Source organism: Argopecten irradians, chromosome 11 (assembly GCF_041381155.1).
Source record: "Argopecten irradians isolate NY chromosome 11, Ai_NY, whole genome shotgun sequence".
Taxonomy (NCBI): domain Eukaryota; kingdom Metazoa; phylum Mollusca; class Bivalvia; order Pectinida; family Pectinidae; genus Argopecten; species Argopecten irradians.
In genome coordinates this window covers 37593396-37612414 of record NC_091144.1, presented here as the reverse complement: position 1 = coordinate 37612414, position 19019 = coordinate 37593396, and the positions used below count along the sequence as shown (strand labels likewise).

General features: G+C 36.9%; 1 protein-coding gene and 1 long non-coding RNA gene across 2 annotated transcripts in view; one reads left to right on the top strand and one right to left on the bottom strand.

The window, feature by feature from the left end:
* Positions 1-766: 766 nt before the first annotated feature.
* On the bottom strand, positions 767-16293 carry LOC138335479 (homeodomain-only protein-like). The gene is made up of 2 exons (XM_069284586.1): positions 14992-16293; positions 767-2203 (listed from the first exon to the last, which is right to left on the bottom strand). Exons 1-2 carry the CDS (start codon positions 15166-15168, stop codon positions 2126-2128), a joined length of 255 nt encoding a protein of 84 aa, XP_069140687.1. The 5' UTR covers positions 15169-16293; the 3' UTR covers positions 767-2125.
* Positions 8140-19019, top strand: part of LOC138335480 (uncharacterized) — a 28996-nt gene continuing 18116 nt past the window's right edge. The window contains exons 1-2 of the long non-coding RNA XR_011210289.1: positions 8140-8673; positions 18077-18173. This is a non-coding gene — a long non-coding RNA (uncharacterized lncRNA). The remainder of the gene's footprint in view (positions 8674-18076; positions 18174-19019) is intronic.

Here is a 19019-nt window from a genome sequence, read left to right as displayed (position 1 = left end):
GGATATATTCCTAATTAAGTAATTAGACAAATGTTAACGAGGAATCGTTGGAATAGCTCTGGTATTCCTAATGAGAAATGCCGCCATATTCGACTAGATACGTCCTTTGATTATTTTCTCCTTGATCCGATTTCACAATTAGTCGTATAGAGTTATGTTATTGATGCCATTTCCATACCTAATGATATTAAATATCGAATTAATTAGTCTTTTCTGGTGCCAGAACAAATAGCATGCGTTTGTTGCCACAGTAATAACAATATATATGACATTTGAGTTCTGAAGAAATATTGATATTGATATTTCACAGTTGTGGTCATATATGCGCCAAAAAGAGGAAACTACCGTTGCCGACTCTTGTCAAGGTCACAGGTACCTGACACTAATTTCTAACCAACAGTATATATACAAATGTATGTGTATTATACATGTAGTATACTACTGTTGCTTAGAAACTCGTACCGGGTTCCTGTGGTCAAGGCATTATATATAGGCTTTCGATTGACGATTTTTTCTCCAAGAACTCCAAATTTCCTCACCACAAATACCTGTCACATGCTTCAATGTCCATAGCTGATAATGCAAACCGAAGGGTTTAGGTATGAACATGGGCATAATATGACCCTCAATCGACGTCGGCCATGTCGGTGGTGCGTAACTTCATGATAACAGTTACCTACAACCTGTTTGGTCTAGTGATGATAGTGTTCTATTGGTATTACGAGTCTTTGCACATGTGATTTTGAAGCATAACAAATAAATAAAATTTCTCAAATAATCAACAAATTTAATTGGGAGCAGGAGTTCGTGCAATACACAATGACATATATCTGTTCTGTTGTATTGAAGATAAAAATGAGAAACTGAATTATAATGCAAAAAATCTGACTAGAATAGGTTTGCATGCTTTGTCAAACAAAAGTATTCAATGATAAAATAATATAAAGCAATTCAACTTGGCTAATAAGCAACCATTCCTGCCCATGGAATGACGCGAAAAAGCTTAAATTAAGATGCAGGGATGATTTGAAGAATACCTTTTCAAATCAAAGCGGTATTGAATATATTAAACATATTTTTCTTTAAAAAAAGACATAAGCCATTCTCGTTTTCCCCTGAGAAGAAACTGATTTTAAATATGATTTCACTAAAAGAATTAACTACACGCGTTTTTAAAAACATGGAGGGAGAATAATTTAAGGAGTCATGGACTAGGCAAAAATTAATTTTGATTTCGTTTTCTAAACCATGATTTGATTTATATTTGTTTTGTTCCGTGATTTGATAAAAATAAAACTAATTGAATATACTTTGATATCTGGCGGAATTAAAAAAGATAGAACTTGTTGGGTTGATTATATTCGTGTATCCAATCGCAACACCTCGGATAAATCTCCGCCAATCTTCGGAAATTATTACTTCCGAAGATTACCGGAAATACCTTTGAAATGATAGTATTGTAGAGGTATAATGTTTTCGCATTGGAATCATTGAAGAAGACAGCATGTATGTAATGTAAAAATATATCTTTAAAATCTTGTATGTCATTGCAGAAAAAACCCAGCTTCTGAATAACATTAGAACTTACAAAGTGAAAGAAAAAGTAAATACATTTCTAAGCCACGTATAGTATGAGAAAAAGGCAACTTTGACACTGTAAAGGTCAAATTAAGACGGTGTCAAGGTCATAATTGGGATTTCCAGATCTTCGTATTACAAAGAGTCAGCTTTAGACTACAAAATTTGTGTCACGTCGTTCTACCCTTGGCCTTTCTCAAATTAAAGGTCACTAGGTTAAGTTCGTTCGAGGTCAAGGTCAGAGCCTGTCTCCTGTTCCGGATATATGCGATGCACATCTGATCACAATGGATCTGAATACCGCAGCCTTTGCCAAAAACGTCACCAACAAAATGTCATGAAAGCAAAGCACAGTCATCACAAGGTCAAAAGTCAATATTGAAGTGTGACCTCTCAATAAATAATCACGTGTTTATGAAAGATGCAGAGGTAGAACGAATGATTGCATGGTTACACAATGACTGACTATCCGTGATCCATTAATCCAGATAGAGGCCGAATGTCTTTCTGTCTTTGTCCAGTTGGTTGGTCAGTCCAGTATCTATGGTCAGTCCTTCACTGACCCACTGTTTGCCGGCAATCCTTGCTGCTGACGCCAACATGCCAGACGATGTCCGAACCAAACCTGAAATATAAAGAAAAATACATTATTATCGAATATATCATACGTGTAATCAGCATATCTGTCCATCCATTTAAACACACATACAACGAAGAAAAGAAAGAAAGAACTGAAAATAAAATCATTATACATGGAGTGTAAATCATTTGCTCTTTTCGAAAAGTATCAGATCAAGCCAAGGTTTATCGAACGGTTAAGACTTGATTTCTTGCAAATTGCTGTCTCCTATCTAGAGCGCCTTTCAGATGTTTCTCCCATAACTATCAGACACGCATTACAATGCATTTATGCAGACATCGCACCCATCGACACTCTCCGTCATCCATACGAGAACTAAAGAGAGGGAAGCTTACAGTTGATCCGCCTTGGTGACAGTCAATAGAAAAAGAGATTATCCAGATTTTATGACTTCGGGAAGTCATTCAGTGTCGGTAAGGTTTGATATAGAGCCAAAACTACGTGTCCACGTAGTTCAAGATTTGTACCACAGGGACCTGAAACATCCTTAAGAGTTTAGATATATGTGGAGCTATCTTAGTGTTCATAGATATGTCATGACGTTTCAGGGTCTTGGGTAAAAAAGATTGCTCAGCCATACCTCTATATGGTGTTGAATTTAGACCTCTTCCTATTATTTTATGCAGCATGAGAGATATGGTTTTTACAGAGTTTGAAAGTAGGCCTGAAAATGTCTAAAATTTGGGTATTGTATGTACTTTAAGATTGGTTTATGGATGCGAACCAATTTAAACGTTTCTCGGGTCTATTAATAGTCATATATTTTTGTAAATTACCATTATATATGCTGCATGTTAAATTATAACCCTTCAAAATCTTAGAAAAAGCTAGGTGAGAAAGATTTTTTTGCCTCGGCGTTTGTTTTTTGTTTAGGCACCCCCCAACGTCCCCCCCCCCCCCCCCCCCAAAAAAAAAAAAAAAAAAAAAAAAAAAAAGGCCTATAGGCAGTATATATGTTGGGTCCATATTGATATTCCCTACAACTAATTATCGGACTTCTGTGTTCCAAATCGTGAATGAACACTAGATGTATGTCCATGCAAACTTATTCCCATGTCCCTGTGGCAAACCCTAGTTTGTAAGACTCTGGGAACTGCCGAAATCAGGTGTTCCATCGAGTAAAATAAATCACAGACAATCATCTTTGAATGTCAACACAGCCTATATTGGTACTTTAGACCACGCTTACTACATACTGCATACGTGTTCACGCTTGCAACTGAATGAAGGGGAAGTTCTCATAGAGGGCACGTTTTTTGCGTTACCGCAGTCATGGGTGCGGGTAACTACAGGTACTCTCATCATCCGGTACCCCATATAAGATATGTATACCGTTCCACTTGGCCATTCTTTAAGTGCAAACATTTATATACACAGCAAATGTCTGGAAGGGCAAGTTCATGTATGTGCTGCAACGTTTGTTTATTTTTTAATTTTTATGTCCTATTAACAGCCAGGGTCATGTAAGGACGTGCCAGGTTTGTTGGTGGAGGAAAGCCGGAGTACCCGGAGAAAAACAACCGACCAGCGGTCAGTACCTGGCAACTGCCCCACATGGGATTCGAACCCGCATCCCAGAGGTGGAGGGCTTGTGGTAATATGTCGGGACATCTTAACCACTCGGCCATCGCGGCCCCGGTGCTGCAACGTACAAGTGTGTTATCTTAGTCTGTTTTAAAAGAACTTATACAAACGTATACAAACTACTACCAGTATGTTTACGCCACAACAGTATAGTTATCCACTATGGGACAACCGCAGCTACATCGCGTAAAGATAATCAAGAGGCATCAACACAAGCTACAACTAGCTCCCTTCGATGCGAAGTTCAGCTAAAGTTCAGTCAAAGTCTTTGCACCCAACATGTTTTTCTCTACAGAAACGTCATTCTTATAAGTCTAATCACGGGCATATAATCTGACAACATGTCTTAGACAAATTACTATGAGATACTGTAGTGCAGGGGTGGATATAACGTCAGTGATAGTAACCCCCGGAATACCGATGATTCCCTGCTGTGGGATATTGGTTTCTTCGGTGTATCATTTAAATGTTTCAACTCATAAGTCATCTGTGTGAAGTTTTACCGTTAGCATTAACGCAATAGGGAAGATCTCCGTCAATCGCCTAAACTATAAAATAGTTTGCTTGCCATTTTTCGGGCAAATTGATGTATTTACATATATTTAGACTCCAAAATGTAATCAACATTGTAAGCATATCCTTTTGAATTGCACATATGTATTGTTTTACTATATATAATGGACTGAAATGTATCATAAAACTGTTATTTGCACTGTTTAGCTATAAATGATATCATGCGATTGAACCAATTCAATCAGTCTAACCGTCTAAATTTAGCTTCACAATGATCGGCTGCTCCCGGCTAAATTCGTAGAATTCCTAAATGTGTATATAGCAATGGTATTTACATGGGGTTATGACTGAATGAAAAAAAAACTTTATAATTTTTATTTTATAACCCATGGTAATATCAAGGCAGATATTAAGGAAATGATGGAACTAACCGTTGCTGAAGCACGATGTAAATTTTACTTAAACGTGAAATTTGTACATTCGAACTGTTGAGGTTGACCGACACAGGTCATAGTCGCATCACGAATTTTGTTTAATAAATACATTATAATAGATATCTTGATAAAATTCTGATAATATATTATTACCAAGACATACTGTCAGATTAATTTTAGTCTGGAAATGCCCGTGATCTAGACATGTTAGAAGCTTGTTAAAAAAAAAAAAAAAAAAAAAAAAAGAGAGAGAGAGAGAAAAAAAAAGAAGAAGAAAAAAGAAACTAGCGGGGGGAGGGGGATGTAATATATGGGCTAGACTGGAAGTTAACACAATACCTCTGGCTTCTCAGAACCAAGGAATAAGCCCCGCCATATCTACGTTTCATGAAACTTCAGGTTTAAAGGCATTTTTCTTGTGCTTTTTAAGTATAGATACTTTTTTATCATTAAATATTAGGTTTAACCTTTTCGTTTGACATCTTTTCGAACAAGAAAATTTAAATATCATTTTGGCTCCATGAATTATGAATATAAGCAAATTTATTTGATTTCATCAAATCATAAATTCAAAACCTGAAGTGCAGTTTCTTCTGTAAATATTTCAATGAAAACATGATTGTTTTTCTTTTAAACTTCATAAACACTAACTTAAAATTTTTAACTATTGAACAATGTTCTTCCTCATATATATGTAACTGTTCAGAGTAGATCTAGATAGCAAGTCCATGTATATATATGTAGTCTCTCTGCCGTCAGAAAAGGCAAAAGTCTCTTGATTGGTTAGCAATTTCACGTGTGATTAACTAAACAGCGTTCCTTGCTTAGTATAGGCAGTTTTCACATTATTCCAATTTCGAATAAATAATCTACACCGGAAATAGTTAATTTGCCATTTTAATGATTAAATTATACATAAGGATTGCACTATGATTTACAAATTTATATTCAAGTGGCATTGCCCGTTGTTTTCCAACTTTTGAAACCATTTATAACAAAAACCTAATTTCAAACAAATAAATCCTTTGTCCTGGTTGTTTACAGAAATAGCTTTGTCTCTTACATACACGTACAATGCTTTATAAATGTACCAACATTCCCCCTTGTTTCCCAACGTACATTGTACATGTGTACCGGAAGTAATACATTCATGTAAATTCCTGTGATTAACACGACATGTGACAGTTGGAAATGTCGTCTTGTTTGCTGTAATTTACTCGCACGATTGACCATATCGTCATCACCGGACAACGGCCGGAAATAATGGCCTTGGGGTCAATTCTGGACCAAAACTTCCAACAGGTTCGGCGAATAGGTGCGATCCCTACAATTATGATTTAGTAGTGGACAATGGTCAGTTCATTATGCCTGTACATCCCTGACCTATTCTGGACGATAAATTGTCCGTGAAATGGTCGCTTACGACTGATTTAGTGTGACCTCCGACATCTCAGTGTGTGAGATTATACAAAGTATGGTGATTATCTCCCTTGATTTACACATCCACAGCGACACATGATACTAAGGTTTGACCGTAGGTACCCATAGTTAGAACACGACGAATAAATAAGGCCAGTGTGTTAACATCACATTCGATTCCCATATCCCCTTCTTCAATCATTTCGTTATAGCGTCGCTTTTTTGTCTATCATACCCTATACCCTTTCTCTTACTTTTTTTCACAAGCAATCCCTTACCCATCCTCGGTATTCCAGGGGTTACTATGACATCAGTGATAGTAACTCCCTGATTATCGAGGATGCCCCTTACCAACTTTTCTAATTACGCATGCATTTCCATCCACAGGCTTTGGGAATGAAATTAGTTACAGTTTATATCAATTTGGACCCAACAAAGTGTTCATGGACCATTTGTTTTAGGGATCTAGATACAAAATATATACTGTAACTAATTCTCAGACCCACGTGGTTTCATAATGACAACATTGGCATCTTTGTGTTCTATTTGGATTATTTATATTATTGTCCACTTTAAAAGCACACAGAAGTGTGAATTATAAAGACTTCATAGAATTGTTAGTTCGTCCGGTAGAAAGGGGAGACGTAACATCTCGGAGAAATTTCCGGCAATCTTCGGAAATGTATCATGAATGCTGCGATTCGTAATTGGTGCCGTGTGCAAGTGCAAAAGACGCCGACCAATCACGTGTGATGTATGTTGAGCACGTGTGCAATTATAACGCGTTTCGTCTGCAAAACGGCCGGTGTCGTCTGCAAAAAACGCAGCCATATTTGAAAAGTTTTCATCTACGACAGTTTAAACGAGAAGGCGGACAAAGTTGAGAGACTGGAAACATCGAATTGTCATCTTGTAAATGTGTGAAATGGTGGTATACTTTCATTTAATCATGTTCTAAATTATGAACGACGATTTTGTGAATTGAACAACAAAATTCTCCCAGATTTCAGAACCATTTAATGATTTTGATAACAACGGAGTGACCATTTTTTTCCAAACGGGTTTGTTTCACAAACTGTAATCTCGCCAATATCCAACATTGACGACTTGGCTATATCCAATAATATTGTCGTTTCATAATAGGGATTTTTGTCTTGTGAAACATAACTCCACTGGTAATGATACAGGCGCTCACCCCCCAGAAAACGCACACGTGCATGGTTATCATTTGTTACTAGTATGTAATCGCCCTGGAAAGCGATTTTTATTTCAGCCGATTACATTATGTACAATGTAGAATCGCAGAGGTTGTATTTGTATACTTTTTTTTTTTAATCAATATAATGCTAATTTCGTATTTCACTTTCCCCGATACAGGTGTTGTCCATTTCTCCCGAATCTGATTGCAGTTTTTTGAAAGCGACAATTGGAAGAATGAAGCTGACAAAAAAAGTTTGAAAGTGTTTCGGCTACGCCAGAAGGCGAATGAAAATGGCAACGAAAAAACGTCGAATCACCTTCTTATAATGGGTTAAATGGTGGTAAACTTTCACTGAATCATGTCTTAAATTATAAATTACTTTCTCACCAATTTTCAGAACCAATTTGATTACTGTACGACCGTTTCATTCTAAACTGTTTTGTTTTAGAAACTGTAATCCCGTCAATATCCAACAATAACGACTTGGTTGTAACCAATAATAATGTCATGTCCTACTAGTAGGGATTTTTGTCATGTGAAACAAAAGTGACACGGGCGCTCAAATCCCAGAAACTTGAAATTATAGTCGTTAAATTCAAGATAGCATTTTGATGCTAATCATGTATAACAAAATTTCCTCCGTTACCGGTAATATCCATTTCTACCGAATCTGATTGCAGTTTTGGAAAACGACAACTGACCGAAAGCAGCTGACAGAGAACCTGAATGAAACCATATTGGGATACGGCAGTTTAAACGAAAACGCACTGGCGACGTGGAAAAATGGAGTCATCTTCAGATAATGGTGGTATACTCTCTGTAAAGCATGTTTAGATTGTATAAAGACATTCCACCTAATTTTCAGAAACAATTTGGTAACTACTGAACAACTTTTTCATTCCAAACGGTTTTGTTTCACAAACTGTAATCCCGCCAATATCCAACGTTGACGACTTGGTTATAACCAATAATGAGGTCGTTTCCTAATAGGGATTTTTGTTTTGTGAAACAAATCTCTGCTTTGATAATGATACCGGCGCTCAAACCCCAGAAATGTCAAACTTGTATTGCTCTACTTAGATCTAATTGTTTTACAGCAAATCCCATTTTAAACAGGTATATTCTATCAACATTATGTAGATTGAATCGTTTTTAATATTTTACTGCCAAACATATTACACTTTCCAGGTGTCAAGTTTCTCCGACAGAATCTGATTGCAGTTTTGGAAAGCGACAGGGTATTGGCCGTATGTAGCTGGAAGTCGTTAAGTGCCGTGAAGTCGTGAACATATCAACACATCAAGGTTTGTATCCAGTTTGTGGTCGATAAAAATACAACATTGGTCACTCTAATAACTTTTCTATAACGAATAATGCATGGAATAAAAGCTATATCAGACGCAGTATTATATCGCTAATAATTCCTATTTACAACATAAAAACAATGTGTTCGGACATGACAAGTCCCTGTGGTCTTTTGTTGTTAACGTTCGTATCACAGCTGCAAATAAGTACATTTTCAGGATCTTCTTGGTACTAATTACACAAAAAAGTATGTACATGTAACATCAAATTTCAAATTCATTTAACGTTTATGACTGCGAGTTGTCTGACAGAATTTCTAAGACCAAGAAGAATGAGTTCGAAGAGTTAGATTTCCTAATCAAAGGTATTTGCATATGACCGTCAATTTCGAATAGCAAATACCGATATGGCATTATTGGTCAGTTTTCTATGTTGACCGATACAAACGTCAAATACAGAACGTAATGTACTGAAATGTGTTGTGTAAACTTTGGGATCGATCCGTTTTTCGCGAGTATCTGTGACAGTCGCTTTCTGCTTATACAAGTAATTGAATTTAATATTTAATAAAGCTGCAGTTTTGTTTCGACGTATGTACAAATGAATTAATTATGCATGTTTACGTATGTTGTGTAAACTTAGGGATCGATCCGTTTTTCGCGAGTACTTGTGACAAAACTGCGTCCCATAAAATACTCGCTCTTTGGATTGTTATTACTATATCTAATGAAGACTGCAGTTTTTGTTTCGACATACAAGTACAAATTATTTGATTATATATGTACATGTCTAATATATACATTTGTAATGTGTACACTTTGGGATCGATCCGTTTTTCGCGAGTATTTGTGACAGAGTACCTATGGGAAATGAACATCGTGTAGGTAATAACTATATATTAAACCTATTGGTATAAACTTTGATTACTCGGCCTAATCAGGTAAATTGTTTGTAACATCGACCCGTGTATTCCACGCGCAATTATCATATGGTGATATTTCCATGGTACAACAAGGTATATAAATCGTCTATCACCAAGGCAAGTACTTAGCACCAGCACGATATTGAAAGAAAGCCAAATACCTGCATGGTCATTATATATATACAGGATACATTATAGAGCTAGGACTGGTGCAGTCAGAGATCGGGGTAATTATACTGGTAAATGCTTTTGCTCCGGCTCTCGCATCGTTTTTCAAGCTTCAGGCTGTTCACAAAAATGGCACGGAAAACGATAGATGCGAGAGTCGGAACTTAAACCGATTTGTAAAATTGAAATTCGTTACCAATCTCTGAATCATCAGTATTATCAATAAAGTTGAGATTTTACATAAGTAATGATAATCTAGCATAACGCACCATATCTATATTATTAAGACAACCTTCATCTAAACGAATGACTGAAAATAACCCAGCACGGATGGACATGCCATCTATAAGCTTGTAAACTATTAGGGCCAATTGCTGGTTCGCGATCTCCGGATTCCAGCCCCGATTTGGCCTATACATGTATTTCTGATAGAGGCTAGTTTGGAAAGGTGTTGCTATGAAATTATAGGAAATGAGATGAAGCAAAAAGTTATAGAATATACAAGAAAAAAGGGAATAGTATAAATCATAAATAAAGGACTAGGAAAAGGTGGAGCTATTGATTAAATGGATAGGAAAAGAAAATAGCGAATTCTAAAACAAGTTTCGTTAAAAGTGCATATCCTTATTTACTATGAAAGCATTTCGTATCAAGTTTAATTAAAATCCGCCTTTGTAGCCCTTCAATACCACCCAAAGATTCAATTGATTTATCACGCACAATAAAATTCACTTTCATATCGATAGAAATCTCGCACCTCCTTATCCAAACCACAATGTGTAAACAATACACAAATAATTAGCTTTCAGTGTACATTAACTCTTGGGTACCCTCGGGATGTAGTAATCTCTCAATTGTAACTCGACTATTTCCGACAACCGAAGCTTTAATCATTCAACCAAAGGAAATGATCCTCTTCAAATAGGTAAATCATCGGTTTGTTAAACTTTTCGCACAACTCCATTTCGATTAAGAATAGCGGTTTTATCTCCATGGTCAAATTCTTTCATGGCATTCAATTTTCAAACGATGTCCAACTACGTGTATATTCAGATCAGCGGATTGCATTTTCTTTCAATTTCGTATTAATTCTTTGTAATAGAGAAGTCAATACCGCACATGAAGATCAAAAACAACAAAACTTCTTTTTTTTGTAAAATGGGAAGGTGACCGTACGTTACTAGCGTAACTAGATATCATATGATTCGTGACTCGTCCTGAAGGTAGATCGTTAGAATTGCATCTGCTCTGCCAACTGCATGATGGTAAGATGCGACTAAATTTGGTATCTTACTTCTCCTTTCTTTCTAACTGCTCTATATTCCTTGTATTTCCCCATATACACGGCCTCACTCATTCATGACATTTCGCTCCTGTGAAAAAGACTCTTGGTTCTGTCTCCTAACCGCGACACACACCAATTCAAAGTCTAGAAATGCTTGTTTCTGCTTCTGCTTAGCGCTCAGCATATATGGAGTTGGAGGACTGGTTTGCCCTTTATCAGTATGGTGTGACTGGGTGTGGGTGTGTAGTTGGGTGTTTGTCTTTGGTAGTAGTTTTGATGCTTTGTGTTCAATAATATAGCACTATGAAATTAATTGACAATAGTTCAACTATAACAAACGTCTCCCAAAAATTGACAGCACGCAAAATGATGTTCACGTCGTACAGGGAAATGGCCCAAGCTGCTTTGAAATAGGAAGTTAAGCAACTCAAAATATCAATCAATATTTCAAGGGGAGATAATTTTGTTTAAGAATCCATCCGTGAAATTATAGTCTAGATGGCAGACGTATTATAAATAAATTCTCGATATGTTAACTTCGACTGTAAAAGTAGTTCCTGTAGTTTAATACACCGATCTCCTTTGATCCAAGAAGTCAGTATTTTTTCAATCAAAGATCGAGAATTGCATCATTTACAATATATACTGATCATTCTAGCAACCTTTGTGTCAAACCGGCAGGATATTTTACATGCATATCTCATAACTACTTCGATCCGCCTAATTGAAAAGATGGTTCATATTTTATTTAAATAACCCCCATGTTTAAAAGTGCAAACGAAATTACTCATACCAATTTCACATAAAAGACGGTTTCGTATAGGTATTTCGTTGAGTCACAATACTTTCAGTAATCGAGAGCCATATATCGCATACATCAGGTATATTGGTTAATGTTACAAAAGGTCTATGTGTCTAGATTAAACACATCAAATTAAAAACTTTAAAATTTGATTACTGGTAGCCCAAATAAGATTTTTGAAACAAATTACGTTTCTGCCCGTTAAAACTTTCTAGTAATGATTTTGCTCTGATAACCGAGTGGTTAAGATGTCCTGACATATTACCACAAGCCCTCCACCTCTTAAGATTCCAGTTTGAATCCCACGTGGGGCAGTTGCCAGGAACTGGCCGCAGTAGGTCAGTTGTCTTCCATTGTCCCAAACCTTTTATGACAGTGGCCATTACTTATAATGGCACTTTAAAGAAAAAAATATACCTGATACTACTTATTTGAAAATTGTTAAAACAATTTTTTATCAGATTCTCTCCCCTTTTTAGCTCGCCTATTCGAAGAATAGGGGGAGCTAATGTTGTCACCTCGGCGTCGGTGTCGGCGTCGGCGTTGGCGTCCCATTTCACGTTAAAGTTTTTGAGCAAGTTTCTGTTTCACCAACTGTTTAAGCTTAAGTCATCATAAATGTTTATGATTTTAATTTCCTAATGTGTATGGATGCTGAACGTGATAATACAACCAATTTGGGGCCCTTTAGGTTTTTTTGAGTCTGTTAATTTGTCATATTTCCATGTTAAAGTTTTTGAGCAAGTTTCTATTTTGTCTATTGTTTAAGCTTAAGTCATCATAAATGTTTATGATTTTATTTTCCTAATGTGTATGGATGCTGAACGTGATAATACAACCAATTTGGGGCCCTTTAGGGGGTTTTTGAGTCTGTAAATTTGTCATATTTCCATGTTAAAGTTTTTGAGCAAGTTTCTATTTTGTCAATTGTTTAAGCATAAGTCATCATAAATGTTTATGATTTTATTTTCCTAATGTGTATGGATGCTGAACGTGATAATACAACCAGTTTGGGGCCCTTTAGGGATTTTTTGAGTTTGTTAATTTGTCATATTTCCATGTTAAAGTTTTTGGAGCAAGTTTCTATTTTGTCAATTGTTTAAGCATAAGTCATCATAAATGTTTATGATTTTATTTTCCTAATGTGTATGGATGCTGAACGTGATAATAAATCCAATTTGGGCCCTTTAGGGGTTTCTTGAGTCTGTTAATTTGTCATATTTCCATGTTTAAATAGTAAATACTTGAACATCAACTTCTTCTGAATAGGCGAGCTTTGCTGTTCTCCAACAGTTCTTGTTGAAAGATATAATAGCTGATTAATTCAGTATGTTAACATGAAAATCGTACAGGTATCTGTCATTTGTGGCTAACAATAACAACATAAAAATACGGGTAAATCAGCTTTACGTATAATGTCATAAAGATTGCATATATCGAGTTAGTCACAAACTAATGTGTTCTGTAGTCTGTAGAGAAGTTGGACATAATTTGGGACAGATTCAATGAGATCGATACTTATAATGATAAAATCGGGTATCCGATTCAACTGGATCAGTTAAACGCGGAACTATATATCTAGTCTACTATTTAAGTCGATGATAAATGGGTCCGATGGTTATCGTACCGTTACAAGCGCTTCTGTCCGCCAATGGCAAGAACCATTAGCTCGTGCTGATTCTAAGGGTCATGCCGACAAATGACAAGGCCAATGGGTTTCCAAACAAAGCGCATTGGAATGGAATACTGCAGGCTTTTTAACCGTAGACTATTTTATGTGATATCAAATGTTATCTATTTGGACATGTTCTCGGCAGATACCTTCAAGAACAAATTATTCATGTCGACATTTTACTGCATACGTTTTCTGAATATCCGAGCTCAGTACAGTATAATTTCAAACACTATATAATTATTCTGGGGGCTTCACTTACTAACTAAACCATACCAGAAAGAAAGCTTGTCGCAGTTTCGGAGTTCTGTATTTGCTTAAGAGCGAATATCTGAGTTACTCTTTGTATTACAACCGGATGTTAGACCGATCAAACCAAAAACTACGCTTTATGAATGAACTCGTTCACTGAATACGTCTAAATACATGATGACAATGTAAATACATTTTGGGTATTGGTACTACCATATCAGAACCAGTTTGACACAGTGTCGCTGTTCTTCTATTTGCTAGTGAATTTCTGAGTAATTCTTTGTATTACAATCGCAAACGTGAAGGTCATTTTGTACAGAGTCAGTCGGATTCTTGTAGTTATATAAAGCATCTGATATTTTGACCCGAAAAGGCAGAACAACCTGTACACTTGTACCTGTTTTGGACAAAAGTAATGTAAAAGAACAAAAGTGTTGTGGATATCTATATGTCTGTATTGATTATTTTGGTTTGACGATCACAAAAAATCTGGAGACTGGCCAACGATAAAAGCTACCCTGTCTAATCGTCTGTTAATTAATTATGATCTTATCGATTACCTACTTAACTTATTAACTAATAGTCTGTTTGGACCCAATAGAGTTACTGTTTTTCTCTCTTTTTTATGTGTCACCGCTTTTTATTGGAAATGAATCTTATCGAAAACTTCCGCAATTGACAACGTCACCACGTTTCTGTCAGTAATAGACAACGCTGACAAAGAGTAAAAACATGATTTATCCTTTTACGAATCATTCTTATCGTGTTCTCATCAAAATGAATATTTTCTGATCTCTGTGTTTTCGAACGCTTTGTATGTCTCCTGCATGTAACATTTTTTTCTCTTAATGACACGTATACACTAGGCCGATAACAAATCTGTACCCTGGCTGGCCTCTCTCATCAAAATTATATATTTTGGCAGAATGGAATTCTATGTGTATTTCAATGCTAATACGAGGATCGACTTGTGACAGTTACTGTATTTAATGATAGTACATGAAACCGTAAAATTAAAACCGGGAATTTGATATACTAATACAACGTGGACCAATTATACAATTAATCCCACATTCAGGCAACTGTGACGTCAAAAACACGTCAAATTAATATGACGTCACAATTACTGAAATATGAGATTAATAATTGTTGACGATTATCGTATTTGACCGACGTCGTTTTGGTATCTATAGAAACCGACGTCTTGTTACGTTACCTTGACATTTTCGTCCATAAGTCCAGCCTCCGCAGCAATCAATGTGATGTCAAGATCTGTCGGGTTTCTGTTCTTACGGAAGTTTTCCTCCAGAACTCTTTCCTGCTCCATCCTCATCTTCGGGAGCAGGTAGGGAGGAGTGAGGTGGGCGGTAATATTTCCCGTAGACATTTCCATAGGACTAGACGAGGTGCATACCCAGGTTATTAAGGAATGCAGTTCACTTAGCACATGCACAGGTGAAAACAGGTAAAAACACTTAATCACTCCTGGTCACGTTCACCAACAAACGGTCGTCATCAACTCCGATAGGGTTCTAACACCCCTGTGAAATTCACTGAAACTTCCCTATGGAAATAATGCTTCCGTCCGTTGTTCACGTAAAGGGCTTTATTTGCAATACGACATCCTGATGAGGGTTTAGGACACAAACTGGTCGTCTGAGCTGTTCTGGAATAATCTTTGATCAATAATCAATACCCGGTATTGATGAATTGCCTGTTATACGTTCCTCAGCGTAAGACAGTAGGGTACCGTATTGAGCCAATATCACACACTGAACTTATAAATCATTTACAAATATTGTGTTTTATAGCCTCTAACAGGCCTTAAACTGTGTTGATTGCTGAATAAACAGCGGTGTATAAAAACCTCGGTGTAGTTTCTTGCGATAAGGCAGATCTAAAGTTGGTCAAATACTTCTATACCTGGTCAAATACCTCTCACGGTCCACTGTCATCAAATGTAAGCTATTCAGTGCGGGTATATGTATATATTATGATACAAACTCTACAATGTAAATAAATACTGGCGGGCTGTTCAATACATACGGGTCTTCTCTGTAGTGGTTTGTTAAGACGAGCAGAGTGAAATCCTAACGTCCTGTAAAGGTGTAGGGATAAACTGATCCGGTCAAGCTGTATGTACTTGCATGTACAATGTACAATACACTGTGCACCCTTCTCTCTTACTACAGAAGATAAACGTCCAGTTGTGTTTTTCACCCCTATGGTACGAGTTGTATACCGTTCTTGTCACTTTCATTCACTTGTCCTTTCGTTCGTTCTTTAGCGCAGCCTCATAGTATTGTCCTATAAATAATTCTGCTGCGTTTCTGAGCAGAAACATGTAGTCGTTTCCGTGTTTTGTACACCCCGGGGATGGGGAGTGATGTACTGGTGCCAGGACGTCACTTTCTATTGTCGTCCAGCAGCCGTATCAGTACACAGCGCGTGCTACTGCGCGTTATGAACATGCACTAGCAACTTGCTACGTATACTACGGACTAGCCCGAGATACTCTGGCCCTTACATCAGACTTAGACATTATGACAGATAGATTTCTGGTTTAGGGCCAGAGCGCAGTAGTGCTCGAAAACCTGGAATAAGCCGACACCGTTTGGTATCGGGCCAGGTACTCTCCGATTCAGACAACTTACAAAATATTACCACCGAGAATCGCCACTTACCTTGGTCTTTTCAACAAATGAATAATTTATCTACTCATAGCCATCCATTTCATCACGCATGCACGTTCTATTGTGTCAACACAGTAGTTTCTTTTCCGCAACTTTAAATTTCCCTCGTCGTCGTCGCCATTTTCTCGTAGTATGCAAATCACTCTTTAATCTCGACAGATTGCTATATTTGGGTAGATATGATATTCATTTGTTGTATAGACTAAGGTTAGTGGTGCTTCTCGGTGGTCAGTCTGAATCGGAGAGTACCTGACCCGATACCAAACGGTGTCGGCTTATTCCAGGTTTTCGAGTACTACTGCGCTCTGGCCCTAAACCGGACATCTATCTGTCATAATGTCCAAGTCTGGTGTCAGGGCCAGAGTATCTCGGGCTAACTACGGACATAAATAATATCAGAAAAATCTCCTTCTTTGTTCAAGAATTCAACTACGTGTGTCTATAATGAAAAATAAATCCCAGATTTAAAATCATACAAACACTTGTTCGTCATCCTGAGAATCGTTCTGCAGTAGTTATAATACCTGACTAACTATACGTCCAATGTATACAGGACTAATAATTCGTGTATACACACTATTTACGACGACAGCATGCTGTGTCGCTGCCTCCGCTAAATCTTCTCCCACAAGTATTACGACCCTACAGCTTTAATGTTTTATGAATATTTGCTTCATTGTCAATATGGCCTATTTATCGATCCGCGCGGTTTCCGGGTGACATAAACAGTCAATATCGCTATAGCTCGTCATCACATGACCTATGAAGTGAAAGTAGTAACGGCACCACGCGGTTTATCGCGCCGTTTGTAAATGTACAGTATTAGCTTTAGTTGTATGTAACAGGGATTTAATACATAACTGACCATTCACTCCACTTAGTGAGGTCAATATACCTTTAAGTGACCACATAGACTCCCCTTAATGCAACTGATATACGCACTTAAATTGGTGTAGCAGGAGATCAAGAGGAGAAATTGTAGAGATTAGACCAGGGCTTGAACCTTGGACCTCCGAGCACAAGCCGGATGCTATAATACTTATTGGCCGTAGGCTACCGATGCAGAAAAAACACTGCGGAAAAAAATATAAAAGAAATTAATTTTAGAAGTTAGAACGTTTAAGATGCTCCACCGCCGACAGAGCATAAATGATATCACTTAAACAGTAATTGGTGTTTAATCGTGTATATATATGTATAATTAGCACAAAATAATTTATTTGCCTTTGGTGCATAAGCAATCGGTATTTCATTCCATATAGGATATAGCGACATGGAATTTTTTCGGGATGCAATTAATTATTTTTTATATTTTTAACTTAAAGTAAAATTAGAAGCTCAAACTTTTCAGTGGTGGTAATTGTGTAAAGTAAGTAACTTTTTCAACTGAAGAAAAATACTAAATCGTCTGCTCATGTTTTTGATAGTGACAAAATAACGTTTGTCAGCGGTGGAACATCTTTAATTGAATTCGGCAATAAAAAAATAAGGGACGCCCTTTCAATGAGTCCAATAAAAACCATCTCATCGTTGACATCTCCCACTAACGACACTCAATCGTTTTATTAAGTCTGCGTATTGTATTGACTACTAATTTTCTACTTACAGGCTCAGCAGACAGGCCATAAATTAATGAAAGATTTGTCAATGATACATCCGCTTACCATGCACAGATTGAATAGAGATTTTAGACAAAGTCAAATAGGTATGTATGTATATGTAGCATCCGGCGTATTTGAATTCAATTTTTCTTTTTCCGCAATTATTTTTTTTTCAGTTTATTAAATAATTTCACCAAATGCACGAGGTTTTGCATCCTCGATACTCCAGGGGTTCCGATCACTTACGATCTCTACACCCCTGGACTATCTCATAGTGAAATTGAAGGCAGCTCAGCGGAAAACATTTGACCAATTACAGGTTAGCAAACATTTCCTTTGAAGACTACAGAGAGAGCGACGCCTAACATCAAAGCCACACAGTCAACCACAGTGCACCGTTATACGGCTCTTTTGATGTTCATCAAAGGACTAAATTACCTGTTCTATTCTGTTGCCTTCAGTTTTACTATGAGATAGTCCAGGGGTGTAGAGATCGTAAGTGATCGGAACACCTGGAATATCGAGGATGGAGGTTTTGTTCATTAACTCATATGCGAGAAGGGTATAATTTATGTATAGAGTCCAATCGTAACCGTTTGGGGTTTACCTTTAATGATTATAGAATCAAGTATTACCTTGTTTGTGAAATGACCTTGACCTTCATTCAAGGTTACAGGGGTCGAATAGGATAAAGTAACTACACAGGCAATGTTTTTGCCCTGGTTCTTGTGAAGAAATATATCTGTGTAGTCGTATAAGAATTCTTTTACACATAAAATCAATTAACATGTAGATTGTACATAAAAAGTCGTGAACAGCTGTGAGAAATCATAACGTATTCCAGAGCATTCACAGACATCCCGAAATCACTTACTCCAATAATGTTAGAGGTATAGCACGACGAGACACTTTTGAAATATTGCGTTGTGTCTAACAGTCAGCAAAATAGT

What these genes read in the sequence shown, in the direction of transcription:
- LOC138335479 (XM_069284586.1), bottom strand. Translation starts at nt 15,168, where the DNA reads ATGGAAATGTCTACGGGAAATATTACCGCCCACCTCACTCCTCCCTAC. An exon ending in TTATGGACGAAAATGTCAAG is followed by an intron (nt 2,204 to 14,991) that starts GTAACGTAACAA and finishes TTTATATTTCAG; the next exon opens with GTTTGGTTCGGACATCGTCT.